Below are 24,190 nucleotides of genomic sequence, written 5' to 3'. Positions count from 1 at the left end.
TTCTTTTAATTTATTGCTGTTTTGGTGCTGCAGAGTAAAGGAGTTTGGAATTAGTCCATCAGACATTCCCTTCTCACAGGGTAGTGGCAGTCGCCCTGATCTCTCTCCTTCTTATGAGTATGACGACTTTTCTCCTTCAATTACCAGGTCTACTTCATTCTATACATAAGATGTTTATTTTTAATAGTTTTTTTTTTAATTTTTCTATATATAAACATTTCATTTGCTTCTTTTGTCCTGAACCATATTATTTTTCATTTTCATTTCGTTTGGCAGGTGCTGGTTGTACTGCATGATCTGCATTTTTATGTCCTGTTGAATTTATTTGCTTTGAAATGTTGGTTTAGAATTCAGGCTTCCTATTTGCCCTCATTTTTTCAAGGATGATGTCACTTTTGCATATTTACCCTTAAAAGATAGATTGTCTTAATTACAAAGGAAGAATTTACCTGTATTCTTTGTGATCTTATAAATTTCCTTGTCTGCAAGGAAATGACAGGTTCCTATTAGAAGATATACCCTTTCCCAGATGTGCAAATTTAAGTATGAGAAGCAAACATTTTTAAAAATGATACAAATCTGATAATCTTTATACATTGGAAATAAAATTATTTCATATTTAACTATTTTAATTCAAGCATTTCAACTACCAGAAATCTGCAGTGTATCAAATTTTCTATTATCAGTAATGACCTATTTGTGAAACTTAATGCCTTTCAAAACATTTTTCTGCTCATATAATGTAATTGCAACACATTTATTTCTTTAAAATACTGTGCATTTATACTTGAAGTAATTGTAAAAGTTGCTTATGTAAACTACTAGAATTGAACAACCAAAACAACCAAACATCCTCTCAGAATTTCCAGAGATTTCATATAAATTTGACCTATAAAGGTGACACCATCAATCTTAGTGTGTTAATTGAATTGCCTTTATATTGAAGAGGTTGGTATTTTCTTGCTCCTATTCATGAGTCTTTGTTAATATTAGATACCTTTTCTCTATAGGGTGAAAGAATTGACTGTTGATCCAACTGCAGCTGGTGATGTCCGTCCAGTAATGCACCATCCACCAAACCAGATCGATGACATAGAGACGCAGTGGGGTGTGGGAAGTTCCCCTCAGAGAGATGATCTAAAACTTCTTTGTGAACAAAATGTGAGTGAGATAATATCGTTGTAATTGATCTAATCTTCATTCATTTCAGTAATAGAATTTTGTCTACATCAGGGGTCAGTAAACTACCCTGCAAGTGAAACATCTGATTTTACAAATAAAGTGTTATTGGAACAGAGCAGTACTTGTTCATTTATGGATTGCCTTGGGTGCTTTCTTAACAGCAGCAGTAACTGTATGGTTCACAAATCTAAAACATCTATTATCTGTTTTGCCAGACCCCTGAGCTAAACGGTTCCCCCCCCACCCCATATTTTATACCAGTATTAAGTTTTTAGTAACATAGGATAGAAACAAGTTTAAGAATTTTCCATACAATAAGTACCTTTTTAATAAAACTTAAAAACAAAATAAAGGAACTATGGACACATAGCCATTACCTTTTTGAAAAATCAAACATGGCAAAATGCCATCATCCATTAACCTGGCTGCTTTTCTATGTTTGAAATGTTTAATGATGCCTCATAATATAAAATTTTGTTTTTCTAACTGGGAATTACACATATCTGTAATTCTAGATACTTGAGAGATTGAAGTGGGATGATCAAAAGTCAAGGCCAGCCTGGGCAAAAAAACTATCTTGAAATAAAATCCAAAAAGGGTACGGGATGTAGCTCAGTGGTAGAGTGCTTGCCTAGCATGCACAAGACCCTGGGTACCATACCCCTGTACTCTTTTTTAATGTTCTATTTACTCAAAAAAAATAATAAAATGCATGCTCACTGTATAAGGATAGAAGGGCATAAAAAAATAAGAAAGCACAAATAATAACATACTTCCACATAATTGTTTTTAACATATTGATAGGATTACTTTCTGCATGTGAAATGCAAGTTATTTATCTAGTTTTTAATTTCATTTTAAAATGTATATTTTACATGGTTTTGTGTCATTCTTTTTTCCACTAAAATCCTATCATGGCATTTTCTCATAATGTTAAAAGGTAACATTTACTAATTGCTTACTACATACATGATATGCATTTGCTAAACATTGTACTTGTTATCTGATTTAATCTTCACAACTCAATGTGGTAAGTGCTGTAATTATTCCTACTTTATAGTTGATCTCCTAAGAGGTTTAAGCAGCTTGACCAAGATCATAAGTGAGGAGGCCAGAATTGAAACCTAGATCTTTCTTACACCAGAGTCCAATTTATGTCAATTAAGCTTATTGCCACTTAGTACAGTATTCTTTGAAAACAAGAAAACTAGTAGTTAGTTATGTTGTAATACTTTCTAACAGATGTTAAGTCCAAAATATTCTAGAGTAATAGATGGACATACTACTTTCGGTTATCTCATTCCATATTACTTCATGTTGTCATGTTCCACATCCCTCTGTTACAAACCAAGTCTGGAAGCAGCTGTCCTCAAGCAGAGGTGATTTGGCCCCACGCCCCAAGACAAAATGTATAAAGATATTTTGGTTGTCGTAGCTGAAGTGATATCATTAGCATCTAGTGGGTAGAAGCCATGAAGGGTTGTTTTTTTTGTTTTTTTGGTTTTTTTTTTTGGCGGTGCTGGGGATTGAACAGGCAAGCACTCTACCAACTGAGCTATCTCCCCAGCCCACCATGAAGCTTTTAAACATCATGGAATGGACAGGATAGCCAGCCGCTCTCACTCTACCCCTCAAAAATTTCAGTAGTTTGAAGGTTGAGAAAACTAGTTTTAAACTAAGAGTTCTAAACTTTGAAACATGAAAGAAGCTAAAAATAAAATCCTGGCCTCACTGTATTCCTTGTCTACCTGCGTTTTGAAATAAACTACTTGTTCTTAGAGCCCTCAAAGCAGTTCCTACATTGTACCTAGCTATGGTATCTCACAAAAATTCTGATAGCCAGAGTAATCTAGGCATACTTCTCATGTGTTTGCCTTTTATACTTTAATCTATTGAGTCTTTCCAGACTTTAATTTGGACAGGTAGGCTAGGTGACAAGAATTAATCCAGGAGTTTCAAGTATGACATGAGTTTTTATAGCCTCCATCTATCAGGGAGGACATTTCTTTGAACTTTGCCAGTACTGGGGAACTTACCTTGAGATGGTTCAGTATTAGTCCTTAGTTATTAATGCACGTGTACATATTCTTCTTGCAATACTACGTCTTAGTATTAACAAGTTAACAAGGTAAATTAAAATGGGATAGCATCTAAGACATGGCCTAGAGATAAAACTAATATAGGTGCATGTATAATTAAATACATTAAAATTCCAGAAGTAGAACAAAATTATATAGATAAAAGTGTGTGGCATAGGTTATGTGTAATAATAGTTTTCATAGTATCTTGAAGCCAAGGAAAGAAAGTATATTCTGGGCTTGAGGAGGAAGTATTCAGAAAAAAATAAGTAAAGGTTTCTTGGGAAAGCAGCTTCAGAAAAAACCCTTAGCCAGATAAATTTTGAATTGATGTAAGACTGGCATACTGCATATATTGTGCATGTGTTTGTATAGTTACTGTTGATGACGTAAAACCGTGTACTATCAATTCAAATTTCTGTAATAACTGCCAGGAATGGTGATACATGCCTATAGGCCTGGTACTTAGGAGGCTGAGGCAGGAGGATCATTTGAGTTTTGGAATTTGAGGATAGTCTGAGTAGCATGGTAAGATCCTATCTCATCCCAAAAAAAGAAAGAAAGGAAAAAATTTTCTGTAACAACTGGTAAGCCAATTATACAGTAAAATTAGAAAATTAATTTTTTTCTAAGAGTTGAGTCCTTCAGAAGACTAATTTGATAGTCAACATGATGAAAGACATTATCTTTACATTATCCAAAGATGATGTTTTTCCAGTCCCTCTTCTCCCTTTGCTACAGGGGATTGAAAACAGGGCCTTGTGGGTTGGGGATGTAGCTCAGTTGGTAGAGTGCTTGCCTTGCAAGCACAAGGCCCTGGGTTCAATCCCCAGCACTGCAAAAAAAAAAAAAAAAAAAAACAGGGCCTTGTCCATGCTAGACAAGATCTCTACTAGTGAGTTTTATCTCCAGCCCTTTTTTTTTTTCTTTTCAAACAAAGTCTCCCTACGATGTCCAGGCTGACCTCAATCTAGTCATATTTTTGCCTCAGCATTGAGTAGCTGGGATTACAAGCATATGCCACAATGCCTGACTCATCTCTTTTAAGAAAAGAAACTAAAGACCTACATGTACAGGTGGTCCTTGACTTAACAGTATGTCTGATATCACAAGTTGAAAACACATTTACCACACCTAACCTGGTGAAATCATGGCAACACAGTACACTGTAGAGTATCAGTTGTTTAACCTCATAATATCATAACTGACTGGGACCTGTGGCTTGCTATCAGCATCACAAGAAAGCACTACATATTATAGAAAAGATCAAAATTCAGAATTTACAATATGATTTCTGGGTGCTTATTACTTTTATGCCATTAATAAGTCTTAAAATCATAACCTGAACCATCCTTTAAGTCAGGAACTGTCTGTATATGAATTAATGCATGAAAGAAAAGAAAATAGTAAAGTAATATTTGAACATATTTACAATCTGCAAAAGATTTATATTTGAAAAGCTGACTGTTCCAAAAGAGTGTTTTTTAGGGTAATTTTATAGTAAACCCTGGCATCAGGGAAAATTATTCCCTACTCATGATAAAGTTTGAGTTGCCTTATTGAGAGTTATGTATATTATTTTGACCCACAGAAAGAAATTGTGACTTTTTATTTTATGTATATTTTAGTAATTGTCATCATTCAAGCTTCCTCAAATTCTAAATGTTATTTTGTAAAGAGACATTAAAAAACTACTTTTAGGGGTTGGGCAGTAGAGTGTGTGCTTAGCATGTTAAGGTCTTTGGTAGGTACTTAGCATCAAAAAAAGAAGGAAAAAAAAGAAAACCACAAAAAATATCATTTAAAAATATAACCTTTATGTCATAATTTTTAAACTTTATTTTAAGGAAGAAGAAGTTTCTCCACAATTGTTTACTTTCCATGAAGCTGTCTCACAAATGGTAGAAATGGAAGAACAGGTTGTAGAAGATCACAGGGCAGTGTTCCAGGTAAAGAAAGGATCTTTCTTCATCAAAGTATCTATTGAGCTATATTAGCTTTCATCATTCTTGGAATATAACATTCCTTAAGAAAAAATAACATCTATATTGGTAAGGCATGGCAATTTTTTCCCTATCGTAGTATTTTTTTTTTTTTTTTTTTTTTATTAATATAATGAACAGTGATTCTAAAGTTCATCTGCACCATGGGGAAAAGATCTTTCCTTTTAACCACCCTTCTTGCCCTTTCTTTTTGTTAATTGTCCATTTGTGGGGAAGAGTTCAACTTCTTTTAGTATTTCTTTCTTTTGGGAGCAGTAAGAAAAACTCTTTAAAGGTTATGGAAGCTGGGCACAGTGGCATGTGCTTGTAGTTCCAGCTATTTGGTAGGCTGAGGTAGGAATATCATAAATTCGATGTAGCCTGGGCATGTAGGCAACATAGTGAGACCCTGCCTTAAAAATTAAAAAACAAATTTTTAAAAAAAATTTGCAGAAAAGGAAGTTTGTACTTTTAGGAGATGGAAATGATGCTTAGACAAAATTGTCTGTGACGGGTTTCACTGCATTCAGTCTTAAAGTACTTTATATTGTATGATCCTTCTCTCCCAGTTGTTGAATAGGGATTTTTTTTTTTTTTTTTTTGGAGGTCCTTGGGAATTTATTTTTGAAACAGGGCCTTGCCTAGTTGCTGAGGCTGATACTGAACTTGCAGTATTCCTGCTTCAGCCTCCTAAGTCACTGGGATTACAGGCATTTGCCACCATACCCTGCTCATTTTTGTATTTTTAAGACAGGATCTTGCCATGTTGCTCAGGCTGTCTTTGAACTCCTGGGCTCCAATGGTCATCCTGCCTCACTTCCTGAGTAACCAGGACAAGTGTGCACCACCAAGCCTGTCTTCTCCCCTTTTTTGTGGGGGTACTGGGGATTGAACTCAGGGGTACTCAACCACTGAGCCATAGCCCTCTTTTGTATTTTATTTAGAGACAGAATCTGAGTTGCTTAGCTCCTTGACTTAGCTGAGGCTAGCTTTGAACTCCTGATCCTCCTGCCTCAGCCTCCCAGGCCACTGGGATTATAGGCATGTGCCAGTACGCCTGGCCTGGCTTTCAGTTTTTAACTGGAAAATATCCTGGGTGATGGTATTTATGAGGAAGTAAAGATATCATTTGGACATCATTATGAAGTATACTGATGACTTGCTTTTCTTACTCTTCTCCCACTTCTTGTAGTACTTTTATTTCCCGAGAAAAAGGTGAACAGTAACTCTTCTTTTCATATGTTGAGGAACTCTTTATAAAATTCCTGAGTTCCAGGTCATTCAAACACCTGGATGAAAGGTTCAAAAATGAAAGAGAACACTTGATTTCAAGTTAGGATGTAAATTTATTAAAACCATTAGGTTTCTAGTCAAGCTCTTATTATAATAATCTTACTACCCACGTGTGATGGTGCATACCTGTAATCTCAGCTGCTTGGGAGGCTGGGTAGGAGGATTGCAAGTTCAAAGCAAGCCTTAGCAATTAGTAGGCCCTAAGCAACTTAGCAAGACCCTGTCTCAAAATATAAAATAATAAGGGCTGGGAATGTGGCTCAGTGGTTGAGTGCCCCTAGATTCAATCCCTGGTACCAAAAAAAAAAGTCTCTATAGGTGTAAGAACAGACACTAGTCATTTAAGAAAATTGTTATCTGCCCTTTGGAACAAGGTATTATATGAAGACCATCTTTCTCTGCTTTTTTTGTAGGTGAAGTCTCACATTTGTTGTTTTAAAACGTGTTCTGACTTTCCAATTTTATTTATAATTCCATATATTAGTACTTCCATACTATCAGCTGTCATTTCTGAAAATGGTGTTTTGTTAAATAAAAATTAAATGTATGATGAAGGAAAAGAAAAGAATTATAGCATATTAGTGTTTTCTAACTCATATTTTCTATAAATACCTGTACATGAAATATCTATAGCAATTTAAAAATTCTGGTGATATAGTCTAATTGTAATTAGCCATTAAAGTGAATTGATATTTGCAGAATTGAGATTGTACACATCCTAAAAATTAATGCCTTTTATAAGAACGTATACATAGCAGTTGGGTTCACTTTGACAAAATCACATGTGTATGGAATTTGATTTCAGTCCTGTTCCCCCATTTCCTCTCCCCTTCTTTTCTTGTTCTCATGCTACACTAGTACTCTTCCTTTTGCTGATTTATTTATTTTTGGTTGATATAGAAAACACCTATTTTTATGTCCAAAAAATTCCAATTTAGAACCATCTGAACTCATTTATAATCTGTATGAATTCTGACACTGCTAGAAAGTAAAACTCATGGGTTTCACATAGTCAGAAATTATTGTGTTCCTAGAAGCATTTATGAATAGTAAGTAGCTAGTATTGAGTACCTTTTTTGACTTTTCTAAATTGGCTGTCCATTGCTTCTCATGATTTTGAACAAGATTTTTAAATGATTTTGAAGAACCAGGGTTATATTTTGGCCCAACCTGGAATCCATTTTCTGTTGCTATTATTATACTATCATGGACTGGGTAAGTTATAAAAAGGCTCAGTTTTGGTCCATGGTTGAGGGGTCTGCATCTGTTGATGGCCTAAAAGTAGCACAGGGCATCATATGAGACCCGGGGTATATTCACTTGTAGTATGTTCTGGTCTCTCTCCCTTTTAAAGCCACCGATATTCAACCATAACAGCTCCACCTTGATGGCTTAATCCTCACCACCTCCCACAGGCCCTGCCTCTAAATACCATAGTTTACCCCCTTAATAATGTCACTACGTGGTTTAAACTCCAACATGAGTTTCAGAGGGAACAAACCTAACAGGGTCCAACTGAATGTTAATTCCAGATGACTTAAAAGTTATAGGCCTGCCATAGCCATCGTCAAATTGTTCAGTAGCTTTATTATGCCTATTCTTTCTTTCTTTGAGGAATACCTGTTGAGGTTTTAAAATTTACTTTGGTCACTGATGTTAATGTGTCCATTCTTTCTCTAAAATCCATTCAAGGTAGAATAAAAGTTGAGGAATGAAGTCATTTTATTTAACCAATCATGTTTGTGTTTGTGTTTGTGTTTGAAGAAAATATTTTGTAATTTTACTGTCTGTGAATAGAGATCTTATCTATTAAGCATGTTTTTAATTAAGAAAATTTCTAAATTGGTATCTGTTTTTGAAAAGGATTATTAAAATTGTAATTTATTATTTTTAGGAATCAATTCGATGGTTAGAAGATGAAAAGGCTCTCCTAGAGATGACTGAAGAAGTAGATTATGATGTAGATTCATATGCTACACAACTTGAAGCGATACTTGAGCAAAAAATAGACATTTTAACTGAGCTGCGGGGTAATACTTTTTCCATTTTAGTGTTTGGTATGAAATCTGCTTGGTATTGGGGTACATACACTAGTTGCAGAATTTCATATTGCAATAGGACAATATTGAAGTGTAAGTTATGGGCACCATTTTATACCCTCTTTCCAGAGGTATAAAGACTAACCAACCAGTCTCTTTTTTTCTAAATAAAACAAAGTGTCATGTCATTTCAAGTTCTCTACTCATTTTTTTCAGTCCTTTGAGACAATAAAGACATCTTATGATTATTAAGGAAATATACATTTTAACAAACTTGCAAGTTAAATATCCTTTTCAGATACTTAGTTTGGTAGGCTAGTGCTTGTCAGAATTAGTCTTATATTAGATGTGTTCAATAACTGCCTGTCTATCTTTCTGTGCCATCTTGTTTCTTTTTTGAGAAACTTCTTTTTAAAGAAAGGGAAAGGTATAGGATAACTATCCTTTTTTACCTTCCTCATGAAGGGAAGTATGTAATTTCTGTATATGACATATCTTTTTGACTTTTAAAATAGCTTATCTGTATAATTTCAAATATTACTTGTGATTGTGCTAGACTGGCTCTTGCTTATGTATGAATGGGCATTTGTTGTGTGTATGTAGAGTTCAACATGAAATCAGATTGAAATTCCTAGTTTTCAGCAGCAAATTGGGTATGAAATTTTTAAAAGCAGGTTATTTTAAATTGTGTTGTACAGAGAAGCAGTACTTATAGATACAAACTCACCTCCAGGAATTTGTAATAAAACAGTTGAGGGCTGGGGTTCTAGTCAGTGGTAGGGCACTTGCCTGGCACATTTGAGGCACTGGGTTCAATTCTCATCTCCACATCTAAATAAATAAATGCCCATCATCAACTTAAAAAAAAATAGTTGAGCATTATATTTTGTTCTGAGGGAACAGAAGGGAAAATACTGAATTAATGTTATGAAATAAGAGCTAATCTTGATAGGACCCATATAGTTGTATGCTATTATTGCATGTAATGCAGTACTTATTCCTTTGTTCTTTTCTTTTTCCAAGATAAAGTGAAATCTTTTCGAGCAGCTCTACAAGAAGAAGAACAAGCCAGCAAGCAAATTAACCCCAAGAGACCCCGTGCCCTTTAAATTGGTATTCGCTGCTAAAGGATCCCCAGAACCCTCACTACTTACTGTAACATAAAATGGTTCAGCTGTAAGGGCCATTTGAAAGTTTGAAATTTTAAGTGTCTGTGGAAAATGTCTTGTCCTTCACCTGAATGACATTTCAATTTTGTGAAACTCAAAAGTGTACAAAATGCTTCTAATCCAGGAGGCACAAGGAAGAGTTGGAATTAGTGAAGCATTTTGTTTCTTTTACCCAAATAGTGATTTACTTTTGGAGATCCTTGCCAATTTATTTTCTATATGATGAAGTAAGATTGTGAACTTGATCCAGAGGTGAATAGTAGGGAGAAGCCACAGCATTTCCTGTTAACTCAGTTCAATTTTCATAGCGAGATTGAGCAGTTTTAAATCCTTTGCGTGCATGCATACCTCATCAGTGATTGTACATACCTTGCCTACTTCTAGAGAGCTGTGCTCACCTTTTCCTGCTCTGTGCCTTGATAAAGGCTATTGACCCTAAATTTCTGAAGCACAGCCATGATAAATTACATTCCTTATTTGTCATTGTAAATTACCTTTATTGTGTGTACATTTCTACTGTGTTTTGAGACATTTTTTGTGTGTGACTAGTTAATTTTGCAGGATGTGCCATATCATTGAACGGAACTAAAGTCTGTGACAGTGGACATAGCTGCTGGACCATTCCATCCTATATGTAAAGAAATCTGGAATTATGATTTTAAAACCATAACATGTGATTTTAATTTTCTTAGCATTTTCTTTGTAAAAAAAAAAAAAAAACTAAAATATAAACTAGTTGGTGTATAATAAAAAGTAATGAAATTCTGAGAAGAGTTTTATCTTAGGATGATACATATATATGCAGTGTGTGTGCCAGTGTGGTATTAACAAGAGTAATAGTGCAATTTGATCACTACCAATATCATTTCTTAAGTTGAAGTGTTTATTAGCACCCCAAAATATGCCTTTAAATGTACTGTTAAAGGAAATTGGCTTCTGATGCATGAACAGTTATATGTACATTGAAAGTAGTCCATAATAGTAGTTAGTTTAAGCCAAGTGTAGACAGTACGTAACTCCCTTGAAAAAGAATTAAGCTGAGAGAGTTGACATTGCCTTAAAAGGCAGATCTAACTGAAGTTCCATCCCATACTTAATATGTGACGTTTACCATTATTTGGTAGGAATAATAAAATTCTCACCAATAGATTGGTGGTAAGGTATGCTACTCTTTAAATGGCAGCACTTATTTTTGCAGATTGCTACTCTAAGAAAACTGGCCTTTTTTTCCATGTAAATAATTTGTCAAAGATTTCTCTCTAGGAGTTTTCCCTGTGTTCCCAGGATAGAGTCCAAGAGTAGATGAATAACAGAAAATTTCCCAAGGATATCTTATTTTGATTTACTCTAGGGAACCACTAGCTCACCCATGAGCCAAAGGGAAGCTATGATAAGAATCATGAGCCAGATTCTCTATTTCACTGTTGATGATACTGTGAGGGTAGCTGTGAGAAATCCTAATACCATGAAAAGCTCTGTAAACGTGAACTCTAAAACAAATGTAGATTTTTCACAATATGCTTATTAATAAATTAAATCTATGGTATGAGTTTAGAGATAATTTACTTCAATACAATGACCTTTGTTTTGGAAGGGACTCAGGTTTTCTTGCATTGGTTAAGATGTATTCTATTTCTGTTTATTTCAAAGAGGAAGAATGGAGAACTGTTGACTTGCAGGGGCTGTATAAAAAGCAGTTTTTGAGGCTGACCAATCTACAAAGGGCAATAAAGACGTAAGCTTGAGCACTGTAAGCAAAACAGATTAGCTTTGATATTATTTGCATTGCATGGGTACCATTCTTTGGAGGGTCTTTTTATAGATGATTCTGCTGCCTTATACTATGATAGTTTCAATCTCAGTGGTAGTCAAGGTATTTCAAAAATTTAGTACCAGCAAAGAACTTGGGAGGTAGCAATAATACAATCCTTCATCTTCAGATAGTGGAAACTGAAGGCCAGAAAAGAGACTAAAACTAAACAGTTCATAGGGTTAGAGGGGGAAACAACCTAAGAAGAAAGGTGAATTAAATCTTATAAGGACAAAGTTAGGACAAAAGTGAACTTTGCAAAGTAAATAGTTTGTGAGATTAAAAAAAAATCCATGCTTAAGATTTTAATGTTTAGTAAAATTGGCTTGTACAGCTAAGTAACTTCATTTTTTTTTTGTTTTGAATTAAACATGTTTTAGTATTTTCTCAGACTTGAAAGCTGATATTGCTGTTAATATATATTATTTTAACTAGTAACATTTACAATATGACTTTTAAGCCAGACTTCAGAAAAATCTGTTTAGGTAAACAATTTATCTTTTATTCTAGTGTACCTTTGCAAGTTAATTGGAAACACTCCTATTAAGTTGTAGTTATACAGAAAGCTAAATATCAATTATTTTTACTAATTTTCTTAATTCATTAGAATATATTTAATACTATATTGATTTGAATTGAATAGCTAATAAAACTTGTATATGACTATTGGAATTCTCAATTGGATAATTTTTACATAGTTTAAACATAAACAACCAGGTATATGAAAAAGTACAGAAATTTTTCATTACATAGTTTCATTTATGCCAGGAACCTGTAGTTGTGGGGAAAAGACTGGTTTTTATGGAGTTGACAGTTGATATTTTAAGACCTATTTTTGATTTACAAAATTCTGAAATTTTATTAATTCTGTGATTATTTCTCCAAGAAAAATCATATAATTTTATAGTTAATTTCATTCTAGCTTATCTTCCTCATTTTATAGGTAAGGAGTCATACTCAGAACATCCTGGCACTGTATGATAGCAACAGACTGAGTCTTACCCAGAACCATCAGGTAGCCTATGCTGCAACAGGGTAGCTGAAGAGGTAGGCAACAATAGAAGAAACTGTGTAGAGTAAACAGGGAAAAGAAAGAAGCAAAATAACACTTTAAGAAACAACTATTTTATTGCACATGAGTAAGAAATGGTATAGGGAATATGTGACTAGTTGAGCACACTTTAACTTTACTTGAGGGACAGAGCTGATGGCCTAAAGAGGGCCTTACAGTATATAACACAGTAAGTAGAAAAGAAACATCTTTGTACAACAAACTGTTAGAAATAAGTTTAAAGTTGTGCGTATCTGCGGCTCTTGAACTTGGAAGATTACTGTGTACAGATTGAACCCTGCCATATGTAATATATTCAAAACAAACCAAAAATCTCTGGGTACTTAAAACTGACCACCCTAAAAATACAAAATAACAAACAGTACAGATTAATATTAAATCAGAAATAGTCAAGCAAATAATGTTCCCGTGGAGGAAAAGCAGAATTTATTTTCTCAAATATTAGAAATATGTAATCCATTTTTTCTTGATTGTGACAAAATTTTTTTCCAAATAGCTAGGAAAAATGGATACCTTCTGCATTGAATCCATGTAGCAATCTAAAAAAACAAAATGCAATATTAAAAAGCTAATTTGTGACACTGTAATAGTGTACAGGTTTGTACCACAACTCTAATAATAACATGCAGATGTCAGCCTACTTAACGCACCCATTCAACTCCAAACATTATTAAAAAACCCTTATTCTCCAACAGAATTTATAAGTTATAACTTGGTTAAAACCACGTATGTTGGTACCTCTTTTTTGTTAATAGCATCCTTGCCTTAAATTATATTAAACCTGACAAATCATTTTAGATTTTTTTTTTTTTTTTTTTTTTTGGTTCTCTCAGGCCTAAGAAGTTGAAACAATGATTTATAACAATTTTTTTTATTCATCCTCTAAAGCCTTGATGCTTTAAAAGTGAACTGGCTAAATAGCCAAGAACTTCTAAAAATTACTAGTGTTAATGAGTAAAAACAATGAGGACAGGTTATTTTACCTAGGTAATTAACTGAAGCCTTATTTTCATGGGACTTACTTGCTTTAGTTCAAAGAAAAGCAAATTTCAGTCCTAATTGCCTGAGTAATTTTGACACTCTTACTCAAGATGTATAAACTTCCTTCAGGCTATAAGACAACTAATACTAGGGCTGGGGTTGTAGCTCAGTGATAGAGCACTTGGCTAGCATGTGTGAGGCACTGGGTTTGATTCTCAGCATCACATATAAATAAGTAAAAATTAATGTTCCATTGACAACTTAAAAAAAAATAATACTAAAAGGATAACCAGTTTATAATAGATATTTCATGTTTGGTAAGATCTACTTAATGATAGCTATTCCCAGTAAAGATCCAGTTACATGTGTTATGATTCTTCTCTACATTATGGGCTTTGAAGGGACAACCTGTTAAGACAGACCATGCATGAGAGTTGGGGAGTGGGGCAGGAGGGAAGAACACACACACACTACAACACATATTAACATAGAGGCAATCTTCTGGCTGGGACTGTTCTTTACTACTGTTCATTAAAACAAAACAAAACAGTTCATTCTGCTGTAGCTAACTAGCCTCCATTTTCTTACACCAAATACTATTCCATACCATGGAAGTGCTATGCAATAACTCTCCCAGGTAGCACCTTATACCACTTAAAAGCCTTTAAATCTCTACTCTGAAGGTACCACAGTAAAATGTAAACACAGGCAAATAAAACTGTAATTACCTGATAAAGTCATCTATGTCCATGGAACGGGCCCGTTTGTCACTAAAACCTGTGCTGGTTAGGATTTGCTGTATTTTATCTGCTATGCTGAAATCTTCTGGTATTATCTATTAAAATAAGATTCAGAATAAATGAACAACATATCTTTAATGAAGTTCCCTTGGTTCTTTTTTTTTCCTCCTCATTCAGTAAGTCTTAAAACAGTCTCCTTTAATACATCTGTTTATGATAGCTTGGAAAGCCTGACAGGATAAGACATGGATCTCTAATTAAGCAGCTGATTGTTTTTACTACCTGACACAGAATACCTTGAATGGGTATCATGTATACTGCCCTTCTCATCTTTAAAATTGTGAAACAGTTAATAATTTCAGATTCCATAAATAAAGCTAGAAATTATATTTAAAGCAGCTGTTACTCCTTTCAAAATTCTCACATTTTCTTGCCACAATTTCACCTAACCAGCTAATTTTTGTGAGATGACCTCTCTGATAATTTAGAATATTAAATGTTTCATGCTTGATTCACATCATCTACTCAAAAGATTGTTCTTAATCCAGTTTAATAATTTATGTAAGCTGATGTTTAATGATATACCCATAATAGAGAGAGAATGGAGACATTATGGTGCATTAAACCACAGAGGATCTGAGCCATAATAACTAAGATTCCTTTATCTGTCGGCTTTAATTAAACTGAAAGACCTAAAAGCAAACATCATATCTTCATACATGAATATGCATGTGACACACTGCACACTTTATATCAGGAAAAAGGGATGGGGGCTACCTCCAGGTGAAGAGGGCAGCCCTGACTCTTGTTTTAAGGGAACTTGTGAACATGTTAAGAGGTATGGGGTTCACAACAAAAAATTCTGCTTTATAGCCTATACTGTAATTATTTCAATTTCTGGATATTAAAAATAGCTACAAAGAAAACAGTAAATTTGTAATTGCACACCTAGGGGCTGGGGAGAATTGCAGTTTCGAGGCCAGCCTCAGAAATTAAGTGAGGCCCTAAATAGTTTAGCAAATCTCTGTCTCAAAATATAAAAAGGGCAAGGATATGGTTTCAGTTGTCTAGTACCCCTGGGTTTAAGCCCCAGTACCAAAAATAAATGTGATTGCTATATGAGCACCAAATGACCACAATTCAGAGGATAATAAATTGTAAATAATTTGTACATAATTATTTTAAGATAAGCAAGTTACACATCTACAGCATTGAGAAAATTATAACTGGGCTAAATCTGATTTTTTTTTTTTTTTTGGTACAGGGGATTGAAACCAGAGGTGCTTTACCACTGAGTCACATCCCCATTTTAATTTTTTTTATTTTTTTGGTACCCAGTATTGAACCCAGGGATGCTTAACCACTGAAGCACATCCCAGCCCTATTTTTTTATTTTTTAAATTTGTTTTTGTAGTTGGGTTGGGTCAGAATGCCCTTGTTTCACTTGTTTACTTTTATGTAGTGCTAAGGATCGAACCTAGTGCCTCAGAGGGACAAGGCAAGTGCTCTACCACTGAGCCTCAGCCCCACACCCCAGTCTTTCTTTTGTATTTTATTTAGAGGTCTTACTGAGTTGCCTAGGGCCTCACTAAATTGCTGAGGCTGGCTTTGAACTTGTAATCCTTCTGCCTCAGCCTCCAGAGTTTTTGGGATTACAGGCATGGGCCACAATATGTAATTCTTATCATAGTTAAAAACAAATGTTAGTAGTTACAAAGGACAGGGTAGAGTAATTGATCTATTCCATAAAATACAAAGCAGTACTGACCAGTCAGAATTCAAGTGAAAATTAAAGTGGTCATACATCATATATTGTTTTCTAAGGATCACCAGTATGTACAAAATAAATCTCATAATGTTCAAAAAGTAGGATACTTTAAAACAAATAGAAACAATTTCTACTTACAATATTATGGACTGAACAGTGAATTCGGTAGTTTTTTTCTAACAGCTGTTGTACTGCACTTGATCTATAGTATAAAGATGTGGTATCAATATTACTTCCAAATCAGGTTTTATACATAATTTCTGTTCAGGTAAGATTAAATCTATGTTCTATTTGCTGAAATTAAGGAATTTTGAAAATATATTGAATATTTAAATTTTTATGATGCAGATATTAACTATATTTAAAAACTAGAGGCCTGATAAACATCTCTTAATTTTTTTTTTAAATGGACAAGATACAATCAAATTCTACACAATGTGGGGTTATTTTTTTGTTTGCTTGTTCTGGGAACTAAAGATTGTACCCAGAGGTGCTTTATCACTGAGCCACATCCCCGGCCCTTTTTATTTTTCATTTTGAGACAGGGTCTGCTAAGTTGTTGAGGCTGGCCTCAAACTTGTGAGCCTTCTGCCTCAGCCTTGCACCTTGCTGAGATTACAGGCATCCACCACTGTGCCCGGCTGTACAATGCATTTTTAAATCTCTAAACCCTATAAAGCTGACTCCCGCTTCTCTTTTACCTTTAGGCCTCAAGTTGTATTCCATTTTTCTGAATTAATAAAATAGCACAAATCCTCCTGAAGTGTCAAAGGGGTCCATCATTACCACCTTTACCACCTTTTCTCTTTCGTATTGGAATGGACTCCCAAGGGTCGCTCTACCACTAAGCTATATCCCCAACCCTTTTTTATTCTTTCAAATCTTGAGACAAGGTCTTGCTTTGCCCAGACTGATCTCCAACTTATAATATGGCCTCAGCCTCCCGAGTAACTGGGATTACACAAGAGTCATTGTACCCAGCTTGTTACATTTTTCCAGCAAAGAAAAAAAAAAAAAAGCTAGGCAGATAGGTGGTCAGATTTTTTCCCCCCATTTTGCCATAACCCTGATCTGACTCCCAACTCTAGGAATTTTCATGATAGTCTTCTGCCTCCTAAAGAATACATACTTAAAAGTGTCTGGATGTGAATAATCTATGTTTCCGGCTGACTGTTCAGGAAAATTATCAGAGTCTAGGTTGGTGTCTGGAGCAATGGCCCTTCATATATTAGAAATCAGTTAATATACTTACTTAAATGCAGCAGACAGTGTCTTGTTTTTCCTTACAAACGTGATCCTTACTAGGCCATCCCATTCCTGAAACAGAAAATGGATATTTAAAACACCAAATTCCTTGCCACTGCCTGCTAGGGTGGTGTTTTTTTGACATATAAAACTGGAAGAAACCTTGAGTGATGAAAATGGTATGCTAAAGAAAGATGTATGCTTGATTTTTGCATTTTTGTGCACTTCGTTGAATATATTTTATTTTTTAATTGAGGAAAAAAAATGTAACAGTCCTACACGTGACTAGGTTGGTCTTGGACTTGTGATCCTCACACTTCAACTTCCTGAGTTGCTAGGATTACAAGCATACATCACCACACCTGGCTCCACAAGGACTAGGGACTCTGAAGGAGGAGGATTGCAAATTCAAGGCTAGCCTCGGCAACTTAGCAAGACCCTGAATCAAAAAATATAAAGGGGTGAGGATATAGCTCAATGGTAGAGCAACCCTTGGTTCAATCCCCAATATTGTGCATACACGAAATCCATACTTGAACAAAGAATTGTACTGCATTCAAAAATAAGATTCAGCTAGGTTCAGTGGCACACACCTGCAATCCCAGCAACTCGGGAGTCTGAGGAAGGAGGGTCACAAATTTGAGATCAGCCTCAGCAACACAGACCGTCATCAATTTAGTGACACCTCATCTCAAATTAAAAAAAATAAAAATAAAAAGGATTAGGGATGTACTTCAGTGGTAAAGCACCCCTAGGTTAGCTCCCCATTACCAAAAAAAATGAGATTTGAAGCAGACATGATTTAGGATACAGACTGTGCAATGCATCCAAACCTTAAAGGAGTTATGGACAAACCATTTACAATGAGTTCATTAGACAATTATATTCTCTAATGTGACTAGTAAGATTTGACATCAAGTGGTCTAAATTTTTTTTAAATCATAAAAAAAGAATTTTCATTACAGACTGTTGCCCATATTACTCAAAACTATTTTCATTTTACCTTGTTTATAAGTTACTCAAATAGACAAGATTTTCAAAGCTAAGAGTGAAATGTAATTTTACTGTATCTGTTTTGTCTTTTACAAACATTCCATGTTTGTTTTCTTCCTATCAACTTATACTATGTACTCCATCATCACAAAATTGTCATAATTCACATTTTCCTGTCCATTTACGTTAGTATTTTTTCTGCTACTATAGACATACATTTCCAAGTTGGAGTTCTTTTGTTTAGTGAATGACTGAGAATTTCAACCTCACCTGAAAATTGATAGGTGGTGGTGGATTCTTGGGTTCTATCCTTACAACACTGGATTCCACCTTGGGTGGTGGTCTGAAGTTATTCTTTCCAACCTGTTAATCATAAAACATTTAGTCCTCTCAAAAGCAACTTTTAGTTAGTAATCAAAAATGCTATCCTCATAGAAAGTACAGCTAGATGCTCAAAGATGAGTTACACTAGCCTATTTCAGTAATAAAATATACTTACTTTCATTAGATGGTCCACACGTGCTAATAGCTGTGTATTAATTGATAGTCTGCAGTATAATTTATCCCCGGGTTTTGCAACCAGTCGGAGAGCAAATTCTCTTTGAAACATAAGTATAGCACATCTGAAAAGAAAACAAAGGAATAAGGAAATCATCACTTTCAACTATAAATGTACTCTGACTACAATGAATTTTGGGGGCAAGGAAATAGCAAAGCAGTATCAGTAGTTAATGATGATCAGTTCAGCTGGTTAGAAGGTAGAAAACTTTCAGCCTTAGTTTTGTTACCACAAAATGAAGACTACTGGCTTCGTTATGTTTTATAAGGGTTATACCCCTAACCTCAAGGAAGATGGCTTGCCCTCAATCATCAGGTGAGCAGGTATTCGAGGCCTGTACCAGTCCATAATCCTTTATACAAAAATAATAAACAAAACTGACTGTTGTTGGGCACAGTGATGCATGCTTGTAATCCGATCTACTCAGGAGGCTAAAGCAGGGGGATCTCAAGTTCAGGCGAGCCTTGGCAACTTATTGAGACCCTGTCTTAAAAAATAATAAGGCCTGGGTATATAGTTCAGTAGTAAAGCACCCAGGGTTCAATTCTCAGTATTACACATAAATACACAAAACTGACTTAGCAGAATTATATTTGTGTGGCAACTAACACTCTTTTAAGAAAGAGTTGAGGCTGGAAAGGCAGGTTGTGACATTGTGTTCCCCTAGTTTTAACAATTTAAACAATGTGGATTTTTCTTCAAGCAACAGGGAAACTTTGGGAGGCTAAGAAAATCATTTTCAAAGCTGCACTTTGACTTCTAATTTTTTGTCAGTGAGTCACACTAAGAAATATATTTGCCTTGGCAAAAGTATCTGTATGTATATCTGTTTATATACCTCAAACCAAAGTTTCATGAAACTATATCACCTGGACCATATACAAGGCCTTCTGATATATTCTATTCCATGTTAAAAAGAAAGGAAGATGGTCATGTCTCATTGAATTTATTTTATAACCATTAGGGGGTATTTGACTTGCAATTCGAAAGCCACTGGATTGACTCTACTAGAAACCAGTTAGGAAGCCACTGCAATTATCAAGACAAAATGTAATAAAATAGTATGCTCTTGGTTAATGGCAGAGGATTAGAAAATAGAGAAAGGCATTCCACTCCCTGCCACCCTCTAACAAATAATTCTGGGCAACTGAAAAAGAGAAAGGCCTCCATATAAATCAATATTTTCTATAAAAATTCTCCAGTAGTTTTTCAATTTACTGGACTTTTATTTTTAACTGTCTTGTGTTCCTGGCCTAAACTGTCCATCTTTCTAAAATTTGGCAGTAACTCTGGTTTTTTATCACAAACCTGAAAAAAGGTCGGTGCAGCAGTAGCTTGAAGACAAAAGGAGAAGAGATCTGTAAGAGAATTACTAGTTAGTCTCAGGAAAGACACTCAAGAGAAACACTTAGTAAGATGTTTCTGACAACTTGAGGACATACCTGATACGGCAAATTTGCCACACAAGTATCAAAGAATGGCAAGTCCGTTTTTAACACATCGCCCACCATAACTTGAAGTTTGCTGGCCAGAGGTCTAATAATATGAAAATAAATTTAGACGAATGTTGTTTCATGAGACTGAAATGCACTTTAATTCTACTGTGTATACTCACGTGCCCTGAACTCTTTTGTGAAGTTCTGCTACTAGCCTTGGGTCAAGTTCACAGGCAATTACCTAAATTAACAAAAAATTTTCATTAGGTTCATTATGAAGTATCTTATTATCCAACCAGTAACTCTTATATGATTTTAACTTTCTTCCAATTTCTAACCACATTCTTTCAATTACATTCTACCACTTCAAACAACAAACAAAAAGCACCGCCCAGAAAAGTAGGTAAGATTATGTGAGAGTTCTCCCAAAGTAATCAACAGAATTGTTCTGTTGGCTCTGTCTCTATGCTTTGTAACTAAGCAGTTGATAAAAATATACAATATGTGTATTTAGTGTTTTTAGATCAGAGCTTACAAAACTACTAGTATTTTATTACTTTCATCTACTGAGATCCAGAACATGTGGCATAAATAACTTCTTTCAAGTGAAAATGGATAGCACACAAATCTCTATTTGAGATTTTACTGCAATATCTGCTAAGGTTTCATTGACTTCCAACAAGACCATGTCTACAGCTTAGAACATGTGCTGCTTATCTCTGGTTCCCAGATCCATTCTCTGCCTTTGCTGTGCCACATAAATAATGCTGTCCAGCTTTCTTACCCTTTGGCTTCTAATTGGGATTAGCAGTGAAAGGCAGCAGCTGGAGTGTGGCGCAGTGGTGGAGCATTTACCTAGTACGCAGAGATTCTGGGTTTTGTCCCCAGCACCGAAAAATAAATAAATAAAAGCACCAATATGGGTCACCTATAATGGAGAGATTGGGTATTTATTTCCTAATGCCTATTCCATGCCTTGCAGAAGTTTCAGTAGGAGCTATATTCTGCTGTGACCTCTCTTCAATAAATCACACTCTCCTTGGACTCTCACCTTTAACCGGCCTTTTGATGGTAACTGCTTCCTGATGTGGCATTAATGCTTATTGATTCCTTGAACCCCATTCCCATACATCTCTAAAGAGTCTTTTCATCAAACTCTATTTTTTTATTAACTATTTTTTTAGTTGTTGATGGACTTTTAGTTTTTATTTGTTTATACGTGATGCTGAGAATCAAACCCAGTATATCACACGTTAGGCAAGCACTCTACCGCTGGCCACAACTCCAGCCCCTCATCAAACTCTCTTTAGATAAGGCCTTTAAAATGTGTTGCTTGCTTCCACTGAGGACCCAACAATGATTCCATTTAACTGGAAGGTGGATCAGTCAAAACACAAAGATGGACTAGGACTGACCAGGTGATACCTCAATCTCAGCAGCCTGAACTTTAGCTTTGCAGGTCTTCTCCAATAATTCCAATTTCTTTGCTTTGTTTCTCTAGGCCTAAACATGGTTAACTGCTCTTTGTAATTATTTTTGGGTTTAGCGTTCCCATTTTGTTCTTTTAGTTCTCTAACAACCATAATCAGTTCCCTATATTAAATTCCCTGTCAAAATACTTAGTGTGTCAGTTTTCTTTTTTTTTCCTTTTTTTTTAAGTGGTTAAGGGGCACTGTCAGATCCTCTCTGCCATGTCCAGCATGGAGGAGGAAAGAGTTGACTGCCAGAGAAGGATGTTGGCGATTTTTCTATCTATTACCCAAAAAACTTATCTACTCAATAAACACACGAGAGTCAATACTCTTTTTATGAGGCGGGGGGGTGTGATGGGTCTGGCCATACCAGATCTGGCCTCTTTACAACATTCAACCCTGGAGTAGCTCAACTGTCTTTTATTTATAGACACACAGGTAAAGGGGGCAAGGACTAGGAGGAGCTTCTCCTATGATAGACAAGATAGGGTGGAGTTAGTGGATCCTCCTAAGGGATAATTCCAGAAGGAGACAGGGAACCACTCCCACGCAGTGCCACTTGCTTCCAGACAGTTCCTAGAAGACAAGTCTCCGTGTTAATGGCTCAACCTAGTCTAATTCTGCTAAATAAGAATGGCATCCCACAGGGCACTTAACCACTGAACCACTTCCCCCAGCCCTTTATTTTGAGATAGGGTCTCACTAATTTGCTTAGGCTGCCCTTGAACTTGTGGTCCTAGTGCCTCAGTCTCCCTAAATTGCTGGGATTATGGGAGTGTACCACCATGCCCAGCTAGTATGTCAGTGCTCCTAATATATCTCATACTTTATAAGATAAAATTCCTAGTAAGGGATCAAGCACTATTAAAAGAACAGCAATTAAGATAGATTGACGTTTGTATACCAGCTGAGCTTGCTACAGTCATTTGTGATACCAAAATATTAAATTCCATTTTTACCTTTTTTGCCTTTTCTAACAACTTTACAGTCATGTTGCCAGTTCCAGGTCCAACTTCCAGCACCACATCAGTTGGTCTTAAGGCGGCCTAAAAGCAAGCACAACCACTTTAGCTCCTTTAGTACATCTGAATAGATGGCTTACACTTGAATATCTTTGTAAGTATTAAGAGATCTTACTCTGACTTAATTTTTATGAGATTTCTTTATAAGTGTGGTTCACAAAATTAATACATTAGGTGCAAATGAAAAGCTAAGACCGCTCCTAATCACAGGAATACTTCTAATCTTTAGGAGTCAGAAAAGCAGGAATAGCAGTTCTTTCCATATTGTCTTTCTGCTTTCTACTTTTGGAAATGATAGCCTCCTGTTACCAACTCTGTTATCAACAAGTTAAAATGGGAATGGGCTGTGTATGATGAACCTGACCAAGAATCATGGCATAGTTGAAACAATATTTCTCAATTCCGACCCAGTCTGTGAATCCTAGACCATTTTTAAAAATTCTTTCAACAAATATTTGCCAGGCATGTATTTTATATCCTCTCTCCACTTAAGGATGGTAAGAATAAAATTAAGAATACAACAAACAAGTCTCTCCCTTTCCTCTACCACACCCACCTTTTCAATAATGCTGTTAACAATGAGAGGATTTTTCAAAATGTGCTGCCCAATCCCCTTGTTGAACATGAGTCCTGTAAAAAACACGAAAAGCCTTAATTTCCCAACCAAGATTAGCTATCAGGCCGTCCTAGAGAAGAAAGCAGGATGGGTTGGGGGTTAGATTTCTGTTCCAAGGAGGACACCGAACGTCCCACCCCCAGCCAGGACTGACATACTGCTTTAAGTCCATCCCCCCCGCGGCCCTTGACTGAGGCGACGCGCTGGGCTCTCGGCTCGCACTCCAGGAGCCTCTGACCTCCGCGCTAGCGGGAGCACAGGTGGCGACCCGCCGTTTGCCCGGGTCTGGGCCTCGTTCCGCGCCAGGGTTGGTCCCGCCGGAAGACCGAACCGGAACCCAGTTTCCTCCCCGCTGTCCACACCTCCGGCACTCTTTAGCTCTCGGAGCTGTTCTTGTCGTTCGCGGCGGCGGCCGCTGGCCCGCGACTTGACCTTCGGCATCTCTGTAGAAAGCAAGCCTCCAGGCCCACCAAATCAACGAGTACCAAAGCCAGATAGCTGGCGTTCCCGCGCCACGTGAGAGCCGCTGCCAGTCACCAGCCCGCACGACGTGCGGGAGGGGCAAGGCCCGCGCTCCGCCCCCGTACGCCCTGGGCTCCTCCCCCAGAAGGGAGCAGAGCGTGGAGCCCAGGGGCCGCCGGAAATTGTAGTCAGCAGCTGGAAGAAAGCCTCGACTTGGGAGCGACGGGTCCCAGAAGGCACCGCGCCACCGAGTCTGACAGTTTTGATTGGC

At 36.1% G+C, this 24,190-nt stretch overlaps 2 protein-coding genes across 5 annotated transcripts in view; one reads left to right on the top strand and one right to left on the bottom strand.

Moving 5' to 3' along the window:
* KIF2A (kinesin family member 2A) overlaps window positions 1-11,304 on the top strand; it is a 56,822-nt gene extending 45,518 nt beyond the window's left edge. For 2 of the 4 annotated variants that reach the window (XM_079144435.1, XM_079144436.1), the window contains exons 17-21: window positions 34-147; window positions 1,011-1,161; window positions 5,108-5,209; window positions 8,430-8,565; window positions 9,598-11,304. In XM_079144435.1, coding sequence (XP_079000561.1) covers window positions 34-147; window positions 1,011-1,161; window positions 5,108-5,209; window positions 8,430-8,565; window positions 9,598-9,683 — 589 coding nt within the window. In that variant the 3' untranslated portion in view covers window positions 9,684-11,304. The remainder of the gene's footprint in view (window positions 1-33; window positions 148-1,010; window positions 1,162-5,107; window positions 5,210-8,429; window positions 8,566-9,597) is intronic. The other 2 variants (XM_079144433.1, XM_079144434.1) reach the window with 1 other exon arrangement.
* Window positions 11,305-12,656: 1,352 nt separating this feature from the next.
* On the bottom strand, window positions 12,657-23,989 carry DIMT1 (DIM1 rRNA methyltransferase and ribosome maturation factor). Its single transcript, XM_079144442.1, has 12 exons — window positions 23,820-23,989; window positions 23,398-23,471; window positions 22,779-22,865; window positions 20,527-20,588; window positions 20,354-20,447; window positions 20,220-20,269; window positions 18,852-18,975; window positions 18,623-18,715; window positions 17,367-17,431; window positions 16,253-16,316; window positions 14,335-14,441; window positions 12,657-13,164 (listed from the first exon to the last, which is right to left on the bottom strand). The coding sequence occupies exons 1-12, from the start codon at window positions 23,896-23,898 to the stop codon at window positions 13,122-13,124; spliced, it is 942 nt and encodes a 313-aa protein (XP_079000568.1). The 5' UTR covers window positions 23,899-23,989; the 3' UTR covers window positions 12,657-13,121.
* Window positions 23,990-24,190: the final 201 nt, after the last annotated feature.

The sequence above is a fragment of the Sciurus vulgaris genome (genome assembly GCF_902686455.1).
Source record: "Sciurus vulgaris genome assembly, chromosome: 6".
Classification (NCBI taxonomy): Eukaryota; Metazoa; Chordata; class Mammalia; order Rodentia; family Sciuridae; genus Sciurus; species Sciurus vulgaris.
This window is presented reverse-complemented; position numbering and strand designations above follow the sequence as displayed.

Bases quoted from the DNA above. Each gene is read 5' to 3' on its own strand.
- DIMT1 (XM_079144442.1), bottom strand. From the start codon at position 23,898: ATGCCGAAGGTCAAGTCGCGGGCCAGCGGCCGCCGCCGCGAACGACAA. The intron at 17,432-18,622 runs GTGAGGTTGAAA...TTTCTGTTTCAG, and splicing joins CACCACCTATCAATTTTCAG to GAATGGGATGGCCTAGTAAG. The intron at 14,442-16,252 runs GTAAGTAGAAAT...TTATTTTAATAG, and splicing joins ACTGTTCAGTCCATAATATT to ATAATACCAGAAGATTTCAG.